This window comes from Epinephelus fuscoguttatus, linkage group LG6 (assembly GCF_011397635.1).
Source record: "Epinephelus fuscoguttatus linkage group LG6, E.fuscoguttatus.final_Chr_v1".
NCBI lineage: Eukaryota > Metazoa > Chordata > Actinopteri > Perciformes > Serranidae > Epinephelus > Epinephelus fuscoguttatus.
In genome coordinates this window covers 15,090,583-15,105,441 of record NC_064757.1, presented here as the reverse complement: position 1 = coordinate 15,105,441, position 14,859 = coordinate 15,090,583, and the positions used below count along the sequence as shown (strand labels likewise).

Below are 14,859 nucleotides of genomic sequence, written 5' to 3'. Positions count from 1 at the left end.
AGAGGTCACCTTGCAGTAACAGAATCTTGATTCATATTTGATCAGTGCTGCCTGGTTCGACAGTTTGACTGCAGTTCATGAGCAAGAATTAGCACAATAATCAGCTGCATCAGAGACTCATCTGCTCTGATAGGTTGTTTTCTTTCAGCTGCTGTGGATTATACAAAATGTCCTCAGAAGCAGTAGGAGGAGACACATGATTATTTCCACAGACATTCTTGTGTACTACTGTCAGGAAATAGTGTCAGGTTCAGCAAATGTGACAAAAAGTTACTTTCATAAAAGTTGCCAACTGTAACATAAGACTCAGTTTGCACAGTTGTTTTGAATTATGCACGCTTACTTTATAGTTCAGTCTCTGCATCTACCCGATGCTACCAGTTTGCTGTGATTGTCTTATTGTCTCTGAAGGCTTACATAATAGTTTTTATTCATTGGGGCCTGGAAAGTCAATTTGCTTGGAAAAAATGTGTGTGAGGAACAAGCAAACCTGGCGTCTGTAGTTGTGCCGTAGTGCCTGGGCCGATGTGAATAATATTAACCGCAGAATCGAACCCAAAACAGTAGCTTTGAGACTTTGTATGGAATGCAACCAAAGAACTGTGCGGGCTCTCTCTGTTTCAACATGTGGTGGTCTCTTTTACCTCTTTTCCACCCGTAGCTACAAAATGGTAGGATTTGATACCCGTCCCTTTTTCCCCTCATCTGCAGTCCCTGGGAGTAATGGTAGGAAGCAGAGCTTGGCTGACGGATGGGGAAGCAGGATGGATGGAACTACTGTGGTAAGCGTGGCGATGAAGTCAGCGTCTGGCCCACATGAAAAGTCAAGCAGGCGCATGCACACACACAACAGCTACATTCCAGCCAACATGTTTAGAACACATGAAAGTGTTATCCCACACATCGACAGGCTGGTGACTTCCCGCATTTCCTGATGCCAATTATTAGAGTGAGGGAGCACTGTGGGTGGTTGGCGGAGCGCGACTGTCCCAGCAGCAGATAGTAATGATATCATTGGCTGCACATTCTACAGACAGCCATATGAAGTCTTATACGGGCCCGTAAAGGGTAAACACTGGTCCAAAACTCATTGATGTTCTTGGCAAGCTGTTCCCTTACGTGTGCAGGAAATATTGTCAAGCCGGCTGAAGAGAATGATGTCAAGTAGTATACCACACAGTGTGCTTGTTTTTTATTGCCCTACTGAGAGGGGTGATAGCCTTGAGAGCAGTTCTTCATTGAAGCACTATTTCATATTTGTAATGCATATCTCCATGAGCTCATGCACACTCTGTCACTGCCCCAGCGATCAGCCTGTATCAGAGAAACAACACGGATACAAAACTGCAACACCAAGGTGAAAAATTAGCGCGCATGCATCGTAAATAACCTCCCAGCTTTTACCACACAAATTACATCGCATTGCATTCATTCAACACTTATATTTTTTCCACTGGCCTACTTTTCTCAAGACTTTTATATATTGTATATTTCACTGCTGCCATGGCGACAAATAAATATTACCATCGCATCCTTTTCATCTGTGCACACGTTATTTCCAGCAGGGCATAGGGTAATGCTCTGGGTAAGAGCGCGCCACATATGTACGTTGATTATCACGTTTATTGGCAGTGCAACTGTATGAAGCAAGAAACCTAATATGTCATCTGGAAAAATATACTTCACTTTCATAAATTTGTCTCCACACTGAAGTGCTATGTTGACTAAGTGTGTGCTAGCGAATTCTATTAATGGCTTTAAAACACGCTGCCAAGATCTTTATATTCATACACAAGTCACTGCAGTGTGCACCCTGATTACATTTACATTTTTGGCCTCATCCTATGTGAGTTAATACAGAGGCAGGACTTATGCTTCCACACAAACACACGCACACACACACACACACACACATAGAGGGGACATAGGACTGGACAAGGGCCTGTGATTGTTACTACAGCCGGTGGAACAAGTACTCAAAGCTCACTTTAACTTCACAGAGCCAATTCTGAACTTGACACAGACATTTGTAATGATCTGGCAATGAAGTAAAACACTGACCATCTCTATGATGCAAACACAGGTACACTCGCTATCTCGTGTCTTGTGTATCTCGTACTTTTGACCTTGCACATGGAGTCTTTGACAGGCTCTCCACATCCTCAACTACACTTTTACCATCACTTCTTAGTCACCACATCATAGTATTACTCAATCTCACCACACTTAGTTACAGACTGTAGAGTTATGACAGTCTGAAGCTGAGGCATTACTCATGTTCATTACTGGTTTGGATTGAAAAAGGGTTTGCGTCAGCCGTTCTCAGTGACAGCCCTTTTGTGCAGTGTCAAAGAAAAATGTCTGGGAAACCGAATCCAACTTGTTGGGTGAACAAAAACTGACATCATGTTAATTTTTTTTTCTTTTTTTAAAGTAACTTTTTTCATGCTCCTATTGTTACATGGCATATCTTAATCTGCTCTTTAACAGCAGATACTGGAAAAGCGAGACAATGTTTTAAAAAGCCCCACAACCCAAACAACACTCAACTGCGCCATGCTACAGAATCATTTCCAAATTCATTGACTTTTAAAACAGTAACCAAGACAATGCAACAAAAGCTGCATCAACTACTCTTTTATTTTTACCTTATTTTACCAGGAAATCCAATTAAGATCAAAAATCTCTTTTACAAGACAGATCTGGCCAAGTAGCTGTGCAAAATCACAGCATATTAAAACACAACATATACAACATGACATCCAAAATTTCACAATAAAGCAGTGGAACAGCGATTTAACACAGTGGTCTCTCAAGAAAAACAACCACTTGCTTCCATAACCACATTTTTAATGGTGCCCTTAAATGCATTAATGGATATAAAAGTTTTGGGGTGTTTTTTTTTTCGCAGTTTACTCCAAGCCCAAGATGTATAGTAGGAAAATGCAGTTTTCCCCAGATCTTAAAAAGCAACCACTTTGAGGAGCGTAGCTGCTAAATGCCAGAGCTAAGACGGAGACCCATTTGTGGGCAGCTGAGCTACTTGTTAAGTGTTAGCAAACAGGCGCCCTTGTACACATCCAGCAGATGCAAAGCAACACTAACATTCATTTGGTGTCGGGTTTCAGACCATCTGACAGATATAAGTCTAATATATATGCCCCAGTCAGACAGAGCGTTCTTTAGCAGCCCAGGGCAGCGTTTTGTGAAACATTTTGCTTGCTGGGCTTGAGTTGGAAAAACTTCAACTCAGAGCCAAAGAGTGCCCAATCACTGCCGTTTATCTCATTGTCCAATCAGGAGAATTAAGAGGCAGGCCTTCTTTGGTGGTGATGATGACAACAAATGGTTGCTCACTGTTGATGGTTCGTGTAAAGCCAACTTTGGCCTCTTTGCTGTTTGGAATTTGCCCTTTCATGGTTAGGTGTAGGAAAACAGTCATGGTTTGGGTAAAATTGAAAAGACAAGTCTAAAGGCAAACTTCTCTGATGTGCGCTTACTTTCAATGTCGCCCTAGGCAAGCTGCAAGACATATCTGAACAGATCATAGCCTTTGTTGTAGCCTTGTAATTGCCTTTATTTTACCAACCATTATTAGGCCCAATGATTGACAGCAGACTATTAAACTGTCCTCAGTGCAAATAAGCCTTGAACTGTCCATCATCCAGGTGCCCCTGATTTCTCCTCTTTCTGAGGGTCTCTTGTACTGACACAGATGCTTTGGTTTTCACCAACTCCTGAAGGAAACATATGGCTCTTTAGTAGCTAAATACTTCACTATCATCACCAGCTAGTTGCTTACTCTAGCTCTGTGCTGTTAAGTGCTGGACAGGTAATTTACGGTATATTTTTTCACAGCTCCCTGCATGTGGATACAATTCTGATGAGAGCATTAGAGTGAAGCAAAATCAGCTGCAGAACCAAAGCAGTGTGCTCAGAAGGGGATAGTGTCATCCATAGAGCTAAGGGGAAATTGAGTGAGTTGAATTAGTGATAAATAATGACACTGTTCACTGTTCACTGTACACATCATAATTTGACCAGTTGTTCATGTAAAAAATATCAGCTAAAGCTGTTACTTACCAGTGCGATACAAAAATGTGGTGCAGAAATATTCACACAACAAAAACCCATCCAGACCAGATGATATACTATGCAGGATTATTGGTTACTGTTTGTAAAAGTGCTCATCTGCAAAAGTGAAAGCCAACCTCAGGATCACTCATGTTTGGCATTTTGCCTTGCTATATTTGTGTTTGTTTGGGTTTTGTTTTTGTTTTGTTTAGTGCTGTGTCTCTTGGATGCCTGCTGCTCAAGATCTCGTACCTGGCTGCTTCCTTTTTAGAAAACATCACCTCACTCGAGTGCTACAGTGCTAAGAAACTACAGGCAGAGTCTCTGCAGACAAATGTACCTCCACACATTACTAATGGGTCATAAGTGATGATTGAAAGGGGTTACTTCTGTATGAGGCTAAATTTTTAGCCAACTCCTGCACAGTAGGCCTGTCTCTTTAACTACACAGTATATAAACTAATCACACCCCAAATTTGATGCTAACTCTAGCTGTATAAAGTGTTAGCAACTGCATAAGCTACCATCTTCATCATATCCCAGTTTAAAGGCAATCTCAAGCCATATTGTTCTTTATTTGGTTGTTGATGTATCAGTCGCAATGTTAATCATACAATAGTCAGTGTTGAGAAACCTGTTTGATATGACATTCTCCCATTTTGGCAGCAAGCTAGCTATGTACTGGAGTTATGACATCAGTTGGAACAAAGGATTTCATATTTTTGCAGGCAGAAACAGCTGAAATGGAGGTCTGTCCAAATATTTTTCTCCCACAAGAGTGTGCAGGCTTTCATAAGAGCTCACAAAAATAATTAAAAAAAAAAAAAAAAAAAATCATACAAAATGATTTTGCATGAAAATGCGTGCTTGGTGCAGCTATGAGTTTCGAATGTTTTGTGATGCTGTGAAAGAATGCTGACTTCAAACAATGCCTGGTGTGGCATATGAAAGGGCATTAGATCACAGACAGAACCTGGGACACAGTGAAATGTTTGACAAGACTTAAACTTGAAGAATTCTTTTGTTTGAAGGTTTAATTTGGTAATAATGGTGACGCTCTTTGCTCCATTGCTTATACCTACTAATAGGCAGCAGTGTTGTGCTCATTAGTGAGTGGAGCACAGTAAGTCCCCAATTCCCCTGACATCCTGACTGTGTAAAGCAGTAGGGGAGATGTTACTGGTAGCCATCTCTCAGCCTTAAGCATTCATTTCCACTAATACTTTGTGTTTTATAGAAAAGAGGAAAAGGCCTGCAGTCTGCCCCACAGTGTACTTCATGTGTTACAGGGAATTTGGGAAGCTTTATGAAACCGTAATGACTGACTAGCTTCCAGTTTGGTGTGCTGTCCTGCTGTTTTTCTCGGAAAGCAATGCTTGTTTCTTTTTCTTTTTTTTCTTTTTAATGCCAATTCTGATTATTTGCAAGCACTGCTTATTATTCACATGTATCTGTTAAAGTTATATTGGCTGCTTCAGTCAGTGCGTATGGTTCAGAGATATTAAATACGAAGCACAGACTGTTTTAATTAGCCTCACATGTACCATAGTCAAAAAGAATTACGTTTAATGGCTGTTTGTTTAGAAACACAGTCATCAGGAAGTAGCTCAGAAATCCTTTGTGTTTTTTACTTACATTGAACCCATATTGAATTCAAGGCCGCAGTTGGACAGCCACAGCATGACTTATTTTCTCTGCCACAGATCTATATATATTTCACGATTGTAATAATTTTATGGTATTGTTTGATGGATACTTTAATCATAAAAGTGAGTGAAACCTAAGCAAGCTGACTTTTTATTCACAACTTAGAGTAGTAACTCACTAACAACAAGTACATACAGTATTATAAACTGTTCTTTCACAATCCCTGGTAATTCCTAACATCCAAGCTAAGCTAATGACCACATCACAGAAACAGCAAAAATCAAAACAACTGCAGGCAACGTCCCCCACACATGCACTCGCACAACAGTGAAGCATCAACAAACACACTCCCTCAGCTCAGCTCAGGTCAGCTTTCCATGACCCTCTCTATTAGTCATTTCAGGGAAATGAACAGCAAAAAAAAAAAAAATCCTGTTTTACAGATGCCAAACTGTACAAGCTCTTTAACCTTGTCAGTTACGTGGCACTGGAGTCCAAAAATAACCTAATCTCAAATAATGGTGTTTATGTGAGTGAACAGTTTTGTCAGGTAACAATGAGTGTATCCATTAAGGCTCATTAATGTTCAGCATTAGAGAGGTATACAGACACAGACTTCTGTCCGTACTCTTCATTCATGTTCTCCATATTTGAGCATGTTTTATGAAAGCTTACAGTGCAGATGAAATGGAGCAGTACCACAAAAAATCATGGGGGCAGTGTAGCCAGTAGTTAAAGGGCGACACAAGCACAGAACAAGACGAAGACATTTTAAAAATGGCAGAACTTTTTTAGCAATTATGCAAGTTGGTCAGAAATGTTAAAGGAAAACTTCACCCTCCAAATGATCATTTATACATGAATTAATCACCTCGTATTACGTTGAATTCGTAAAGGAAACTGTTTGTATCCACAAGCCTACGGTGATTGAAGAATTCAAAAACTGAGAAAATTCTTAAACTGAATTCACCCGCAACTGCATTTAATGACAAGTATATCAATATCAATCAGTTTGAAAACCTTTTACACAACTCAAGTCACAAGTCTCATTTATCCAGTCGTATGCTCAGTACCTCCCAAACAGATCACCCTCTGTGAAAGGAAGCTGGGCAGAAAGTGAAACTTATCTACGCTCACTTCAAAGCCAGACTCCATTGACAAAGGGCCCATCCCAATACCCCCCCTTAGCCATACCCCTAGATTTGCGTGTTCCCGCGAGGGGTAGGGGTGTCCCAATTCCTTTTTGCGTGTAGGGGTAGGGGGCATAACGAGGGGTAGTGGGTATGAAACTAGCCCTTCGGAGCAAGGGATTTCAGATGCTGACTTGCCAGTGAGGGGTAGACGTCGCCATGGCTACCACCGAGCAAGAGATGGGGAAAAAAGTTCATACATTGCTAACGTTACCGTCGTCAGGTTGCTTGTTAGCTAGCTAGCTAGCTCGCACTATCTGACATCTGTCCTGTTCTGCAAAATTGTTGGATTTTTCACATTACGATAACACGCCAGCTAGTTTAACTATGCTGCCTCGTAATGTTAGCTAGCTAGCTAGCAGAAGTCCCTTGTCGTGTCATCAAACGAAGCATGATGAATACAGCAAATGTGATCGGTAGGATGAACTTAACTGGAGACTCCATTATAGATGCCAGTTGGAAATGTAGATGGCTCGCAGCTTTCTGTTTAAAATAGTTACGTATGTGTGAATGTAACCGACGCAGTGACGTAGTGAGTGGTGTCCCAATTCCTAGGGAAAGATTCCAACCCCTACCTCTCATTGCTTCATTTGAGGGCCAAGGGGTAGTGGGCAAGGGCGAGGGGTAGTGGACAAGAGGGGGTATTGGGATTGCGCCAAAGTCATTTTACCTTGCTAAACACAGGAGCTGCTGGTCTACCACTGCCTCGATCGGAAGTTTGTTTATGTCACTGTGTGACTTCAAGTCTTAACTCGCCCTTTAAAACACCAAAGTCACACAATAACACAGACAAATTAACTGACCAAGGCAACAGTTGGCTAGCAACTCATGTTGTCGTGGTAAAGATACTGCTTAACATAGATTAAGTTTCAATTTTCCATTCACTTTCCTGGCAGAAAGCATCATCTGTCTGGAAAGCACTGAGCATGTGACTGGACAAATGAGACTTGGATGATACTGTATGAGTAATGTGAGTTTTTAAACAGATGTTTTGATATAGTTTTGCTTTTGTTAAACGTGGATCCCTATAACTTTGATTAATCAAGATTTTCTTCCTTTTTGGATTCCTTATTATATTCACTGTGAAGGTATGGAAGAACAAGTTTTCTTTACGTATTAAATGTAACACAGGGTAAGTAAGTAACTGATATACGAAAGGTAATTTGGGGGTCAAAGTATTCCTTTAAACATTTAGACATGATGTTACTTTGTTGGACACAGGGACAAAGAGTTACTGCGGAACAGCTGGGAGGAGATTGGATGGAAATTAGATGTGAATTGGAAGGTAGCAAAGGAAAAGTGGAGGTCCACGTGAGACCGCTGTCCTCCAGTTCCCTTTAGTCAGTGTCTAGTGGATGTGTCCATGCCAACGTAAAGGAGCCATGGCAGTATGTGGGCAGTGACAGTCACAATGTTTGAAATGGACTTATCAACTGTAGGACCTAAAATGAGTATAGTTGAGCCTTAAGTGGAATGTTGTTCAAACTCCCTCCTGTGGAGATCGATCTACTCAGCGTTGACAGTTATTACAAACAGCAGCTCGACATATGACAGTGATGACAGCTAAGAGACCAACAATACACCCAGAGCACTGAGGGCCCAACAGTTGATCTTCTAGTCAGTCTTGAGACATTTTGACAACAACCTAAACCCTGCTCCATCTACTGAGCAGCTGAGGTACTACCTGAGCCAAAGACCATGTATTACAGATGTTTCCAAAGTAAACAAGCCAACCAGTGATATGACTTTCTGGCATTGTATCAATGTAAATGTCAAAATCTTTATTTTTAAGCACATTATAAGATCAGAAGTCAGTCTGCTTTTGGCTTTGATGCTAAGCACTTTTGAGTGAGCAAACAGCTATTTCAAACACTGAACATTTTATACATTTAACTACAAAGACTGGTTGACAAGACACAGGTCAGAGAGACAACACCATCAACCACTTTACTGCGTTCTCAGAACAGAGTAGGAAGGAAATGATTTAAGGTTAACTGAGGGTTCGGGTCAGAGTAGGGCAGAGGAGAAATGATCTAAAAGCCAGATTGTCAGTTCTCAGGGTTAATGCATCATTTATTAACTTGATGGCCAAATTGCTTTTCCTGAGTTGTTGTGCATCAGCTCCTCTCTTGATTAATAACTGTCTGCAGCAGTTTTCTTTGTCAGCTGCAATATGCCATTTATAAAATGTTAATCTAGAGTCTATGGCAGGATAGGATCAAGCTTGACTGAGGCTATGCTATGGTAATAACAGACAATAACAAAAGTGTTCATTTTATTTCTACAAATATTTGACACTCATTTACAGCAACAAGGAAACGTGTGTTTAATCTGCAGGAGTAGAGCAAACATTTTTACTGCAATTTGTGGCATTTTATAGTTGTAATATAATTTCCCTTCTCAGATTTGTACATTAATGACACGTTTGATTACTGAACACCAACTTTTTGTTGAAATGAGTACTAAAATGTGTCATGAATGCAGGAAAGACATGACATTGTGTAGCTAATGTCACACTGCAGAAACTGGAAGTGCAGTCCAACTCTGTGGTGAGTATTTAAAATACTCAAGTACATTCAGATTAGCACCTTTAAACTTTAAACGTGATAAAAAGTGTTATAAAAAGAGTATAAAAACACAGACGATAGATGAAACAATGTCGCTAGCTATAAGCCATTGTTACAGTGTGCCATTGAAGGTTTGTCATCACAAAGCTAGTAGATCCTTATTAATTCAAACCTTCTAGGACTGGAGGTTGTTTGAACCATTCATATGTTCAAATGACTTAAATAAATTAAAATAGTAGGGAAAACATTGTACAGTTTCATAACTGTTGAAAGACTTATATTTTCAAGTGTGGGCTGCAAACATATTTTCATATGAGAATAAATCTGTCCCAGAATTAGATAGAAATTTAAACAAACAATGATAGATAGCAGAACATAAAAAAAGTTGTGGTAGTTCCTGATGGATACAAAATAACTTCAGTGCTTGATTGACATTACATTTTTTTCCATTCTGCATTTTCAGATACTGATAAGAAAGATTTTCCCCAAATAGTAAATAAATGAACAAAATAATTGTTCATCCAGCATGTTCGTCAGTTCAGATTTTTTTCACCAGAGTAGGTTCTGCTTAAAGTGGAAACAGACAAGTTTTTTGCTTTAACTTATTATGAAGTAAATGTTGATTGCACAATGTAATGCCTATGGAACAATGACACCATGTGTGTTTAGATTGGTTCCCTGTTAGCCTCTTTTTCACTTTGCGGTCCTGTCTGACACAGGGTACAATCTCCTGAAAAAACGAAGGCTCAATTTACAGCTCCATTGCAGAGACATGTTAGGACTTCTGCTTCCAGGCCAAAGAGCAAAGGGGCTGATTGTGGACTGATATGTAGATGGGGTGGGTCATGTAGCTGCTTCAGCTGCAGTTATACCTTCGATTGTGCAACCAAAACAAGAAGAAGATAGCACTTTTGTTTTCCCTGGTAGCTATCAGTGATTTCCCCAGTGAGTATCTTTGCAGCTACTGTTCTCAGTAGCGGAAATGGCGGACAATGGAAATACCAAAGTAACTGTGGGAAAACAAAATGCAATGTCTCCTGTGTCGTTGGAAGTTATTAGACTCTGAGAAAACAGAAAGCAATCTAGTTGTCTCTGTGACAGCAGCACAGGCACCAATAATACTTGGAAACATGGGGGTGTTGTCTGTTTCCACTTTAATTCAACAAAATCTAATCAGCATTTGGGGAAAAAAGGTCTTTTCTCTTACAGGACTTTTCCCACTTTGAGATTTCAGTCTCAGAGGGGGGTACATATCTTCAAGCGATGCACTTACTAACCATGTCCACCCTCTCTTGTATATTAGAGCTTATTTGCATGGCCTAATGTGTCCAAGGCACAGGGTTTTGGGGCAGTTGCCTTGTGAGTAAGAGGCATCCAGAGGCCACTGGGCAGCAAAGTCATTTGTAAAGCAGCATAGAGGCTCAGTAGGGGTACGTTGAGATGGAGATGTAGATGATGAAGATGCTCTGGTAGGTAATGCGGCCCTGCAGCGAGATGGTGGTGGCCTGCACCTTGAGGCGCACTAGTCCTGGTCTGTTAAGAGCTCTCAGGGTGAAGATGATCCCCCTGCCTGCCTCGTCTCTGATGCCAAACATTCGGCCCAGTGCCCCCGTCACTGATTCCTGCTCAAGTATGGTAAAAGACGTACGCTCTTGCAGGACGCCTGACTCGGAGAAAGCTGACAGTCGTACCACATTGTGACTGGCTGGAATGCCAGAGGGGAGTGTGAGCAGTTTGTACTGTAGGAGCAGAGGAGAGCCTCCCGTGGCACAGTCCAGAGAGCAAGGCCTGTAGCACGTCCTTTAAAGGTCAACAGGAAAGAGGAAAGTGCCGCTGACACATTAGCACTAAGACATTTTATAGCCACAAAAATATGCTTGCATGTGTACAGTATCTACAGCCTGATTATTGCATTTAAAACACTGCAATTTACCCAGGGTTTCGTCCAGTCTGATAGGATGCAGGGCAGGGTGTATCCAGGCACTGGTATCCCCCTCTGGTATTAAAACACATCTGATTGTGTCCACACTGGATACCTTGTTCCACACATTCATCGATGTCTAGAGGTAGAGAAAGGAGATCAGCTGTGATCATTTAAGGCCCAGACACATCAAACCTTCAAAGAACTAGGTGCGACAAAGGCCAACTGTTGCAGTGCCTCATGTTGCCTGTGTCTCGGCTGAAGAGTTACACTGAACATACCCCAAACTAACCAACTACCACATATGTTCTGCGTCTGCATGAGAGGAAATAACTCTTCGTACCAGCAGGCAGCAGTAGTCTGTATTTGTCATTCAAAAAGGGAAACTGGAAGACCGACAGGACAGATTCAAGACGCTGTTTAGCCAGTTACAACATTAACAACCCAACGTTGACATAACAAAGCTTATTTTCCGTTCCATTTCTACTGAAGAGCCCAGTGACTAAACAAATAATCTTACCTAATATAAAAAGTTTTCCATCTCACTCCCTCTTGACTTTAGTCTCTTGTTTACTGTCCTCACTTCTATTTCTCTTCTCGTGCACAGAGCTGAACTGCCTATCAGTTATTTCACTCCAATGCAGATTCAACATGCTGAATCAGCTGAAAAAAACCTGACAGGGACCAATGGTGCGAGACACAGCAAAAACAAGGGTGACAGATGCTCACAGATGGCCCGACATTCACCAACAACTGATTGGCCTGGTGTTCAGGGCCCTTATAGGGAGGATGACAGTTATGCAATTACAGTTAACATCTTACCTTTACAGCTCCTGCCATTGGGTAAGAGCTGGTAACCAGGGGGACATGAGCACTGGAAACTGCCAATGGTGTTTCTGCACTCGTGTTGACATGGCTTCCTGAGCAGACACTCATCTACATCTATACCGAGAACATTTGACAATCTAGGTTAACAACATATGATGATGTGGATGTACTTTTTTGTTTTGAATGCTGTATCTAATAGTTTTGATGCACACTAACCAACACATGTGCCGTCTCTGTTGGTGTACCCCACAGGACAGCTCTGTCTGGTGGTGCGAGATACTCCGTGAGTACGGGAGAGGATCGGCCTGCCGACAGACGACACCAGCTGTGGGCGGAGCCTTGCCCTGACTCTGGTACCATTGGTGAAGGTCTGCCGTCTCTCCAGCCCTGCACAGGAGCGCCCATCTCCAAGCAGCACAGTGCCAGGAGGGCACAGGCATCTAAAGCTGCCAGGTACATTGCGGCACTGGTAGGCACAAGGGTTTGGCGTCTGCTGGCACTCGTCGATGTCTGAGAGGTATAACAAGGCTCAGATAAATTCTCATGTGTAAGTGTCATTGAAGAGTTATATAACAACACTGATGCAGCAGTCGTACCCAGACATGGCAGGCCCACTCCCTGAGATCGGTAACCTCTGGGACACACACATCCGTAACCTCCGATTGTGTTTTGACAGATCTGGGTGTAGCGACACATGTGACTTCCATCCTGGCACTCATCAATATCTGAAAAGTGTGAAGTTAACAATGCATCAGCACAAATCTCATCATTACATTTGCATCTGCTATAATTCTTCTGATGAACAGTATCAAAATGAAAGAAAAAAATCTTAGTTAAAAAAAATATGATAGCCGTGATACCTTTGGTAAAATTAAAAAAAAAAAAAACACAAAACAGTAATTTATGGTTGAGATGACTGGTAGCCTCTGTCTCACACCTGTGATGCTATTCGGACTATTGAGTTTCTATAATTAAGATCACACTATCATAAACTGTGTTGCATCCCGTTATAAAGAGGATCTTTATTGCTCTTTGGTCAAAGGTTTTCTCTGATTACCAATTCATAGACTTTTAAAACACTTGAGCTTTTTTTGTGAAGAACAAGCTGTGAACTCTTGCTCCATGTGCCCTAAAGCAATCCTGTGAAATCTGACCGGGTGTTATGCAATGTAAAATGCAGTGCAGAGCTCTGCTGAAGCTGCCAGCATTATTAGCAACAGCCCTGTTTATTATACTCATGCAGGCCATGCTGGGTCATTTGACAAACTGTCACGTGTCTGAGGATTCATTAATCAGTGAAATCACAGGTGTTGTCTTCTATGAGCCCTTCAGAGTATAAATAAGTCGACACTGTGTCTCCAAATGACTAAAGTCATGATTAATGTATAGTCAAATGCTCCATTTAGCACTTAGAAAAGGTGGATACAAAACAAAGTATGATAGCCACTAACCCATGCAGGCTCCGTTCTCTGATTTGGTCATGCCAGCTGGGCAGCTGTCGAAACACTGGTATCCTCCCTCTGTGTTACGGCACTCCTTGTGAGCCGGGCAGACGTTTCTCATGCACTCATTGATGTCTGGAAAAATGCAATAATTACAACAGAGCTGTAAGTTATCCTTTTCTAACATGTCTTGATTTGAAATGACTTAATTTCCAAGACTTTCCTAAGCTCTGAATAACGTGTGGGAGTACCACCAAGTTTAAGTGACTGACCAATGCAACGATGTCCTGATAGCTGGTATCCAGGGTGACAGAGACAGCGGAAGGAGCCCAGGGAATTGAGACACTGATGCTGGCATGGGGAGAGAGCAGACTCTTGGCACTCATCCACATCTGAAACACACAATTGACACATCTGGTTATATTAATCTTCGGCAGACATCCAACATATTGTATGAGCTGGAGTGTGTAGAAAATGAGATCTGTCTTTATTGATTATTGCAGTAACAAATGAAATTGAATTAAACAACGAAAAGGTATGGTGACAACAAGTACTAGGGCTGGGTATCAGTACTTGATACCTTTAAGGTATCAACTAAAATAACCAAATACCAAGTAGCATCGAAACATCTCCAGTCAAACAATACTTGCATTTAGTCCTTTTTATGCTGGGGATCTGATCCCTGACCATCCTGTCTCCCTTCTGTATCAGCAAACTTTCTATTGCTGTCGTCTCCAGAGCTGCCTTCCTCTGGCAAATGGTCAACTCAACGTCTACCTGGTTAGCCTGAGCTAATGCTGCAGCAGCAGCAGCAGCAGCAGCAGCAGCTAACATCCGGCTAACAAAAGCCATTAAATGGTTCCAACAAACTCACACTGACACTGACATGGTTCGACTCTGTCATATAACCATTAAGTAACCTTAGCCATGTGGTGGCTAACAGTTAGCTCTGTCACTGTGTGTTGGCGGGCAGACTTTCACCAACTGTCCCCAGTGCAGAGCTCACAGACACCTCCAGTAGAAGCAGCTACAACCCATATAGTCTGTTGTGTGGTGAGGTTAAGTGCAGCGTATTTGAAGGCACTGACAGTCCAGTGTGCTGAGATGCCACCAAAACGTCCAATAGTATGGCTATACTACATACCAGTCCATTCACATTATGGATATTGAACGAAATACTCTGTGGGTAG

General features: G+C 41.6%; 1 protein-coding gene across 1 annotated transcript in view; it reads right to left on the bottom strand.

Moving 5' to 3' along the window:
- Nucleotides 1–8,836: 8,836 nt before the first annotated feature.
- hmcn2 (hemicentin 2) overlaps nt 8,837–14,859 on the bottom strand; it is a 53,902-nt gene continuing 47,879 nt past the window's right edge. Inside the window, exons 75-81 of the mRNA XM_049579281.1 lie at nt 13,942–14,061; nt 13,679–13,804; nt 12,824–12,952; nt 12,444–12,737; nt 12,222–12,341; nt 11,412–11,538; nt 8,837–11,278 (exon numbers count right to left, since the gene is read on the bottom strand). Coding sequence (XP_049435238.1) covers nt 10,900–11,278; nt 11,412–11,538; nt 12,222–12,341; nt 12,444–12,737; nt 12,824–12,952; nt 13,679–13,804; nt 13,942–14,061 — 1,295 coding nt within the window. The 3' untranslated portion in view covers nt 8,837–10,899. The remainder of the gene's footprint in view (nt 11,279–11,411; nt 11,539–12,221; nt 12,342–12,443; nt 12,738–12,823; nt 12,953–13,678; nt 13,805–13,941; nt 14,062–14,859) is intronic.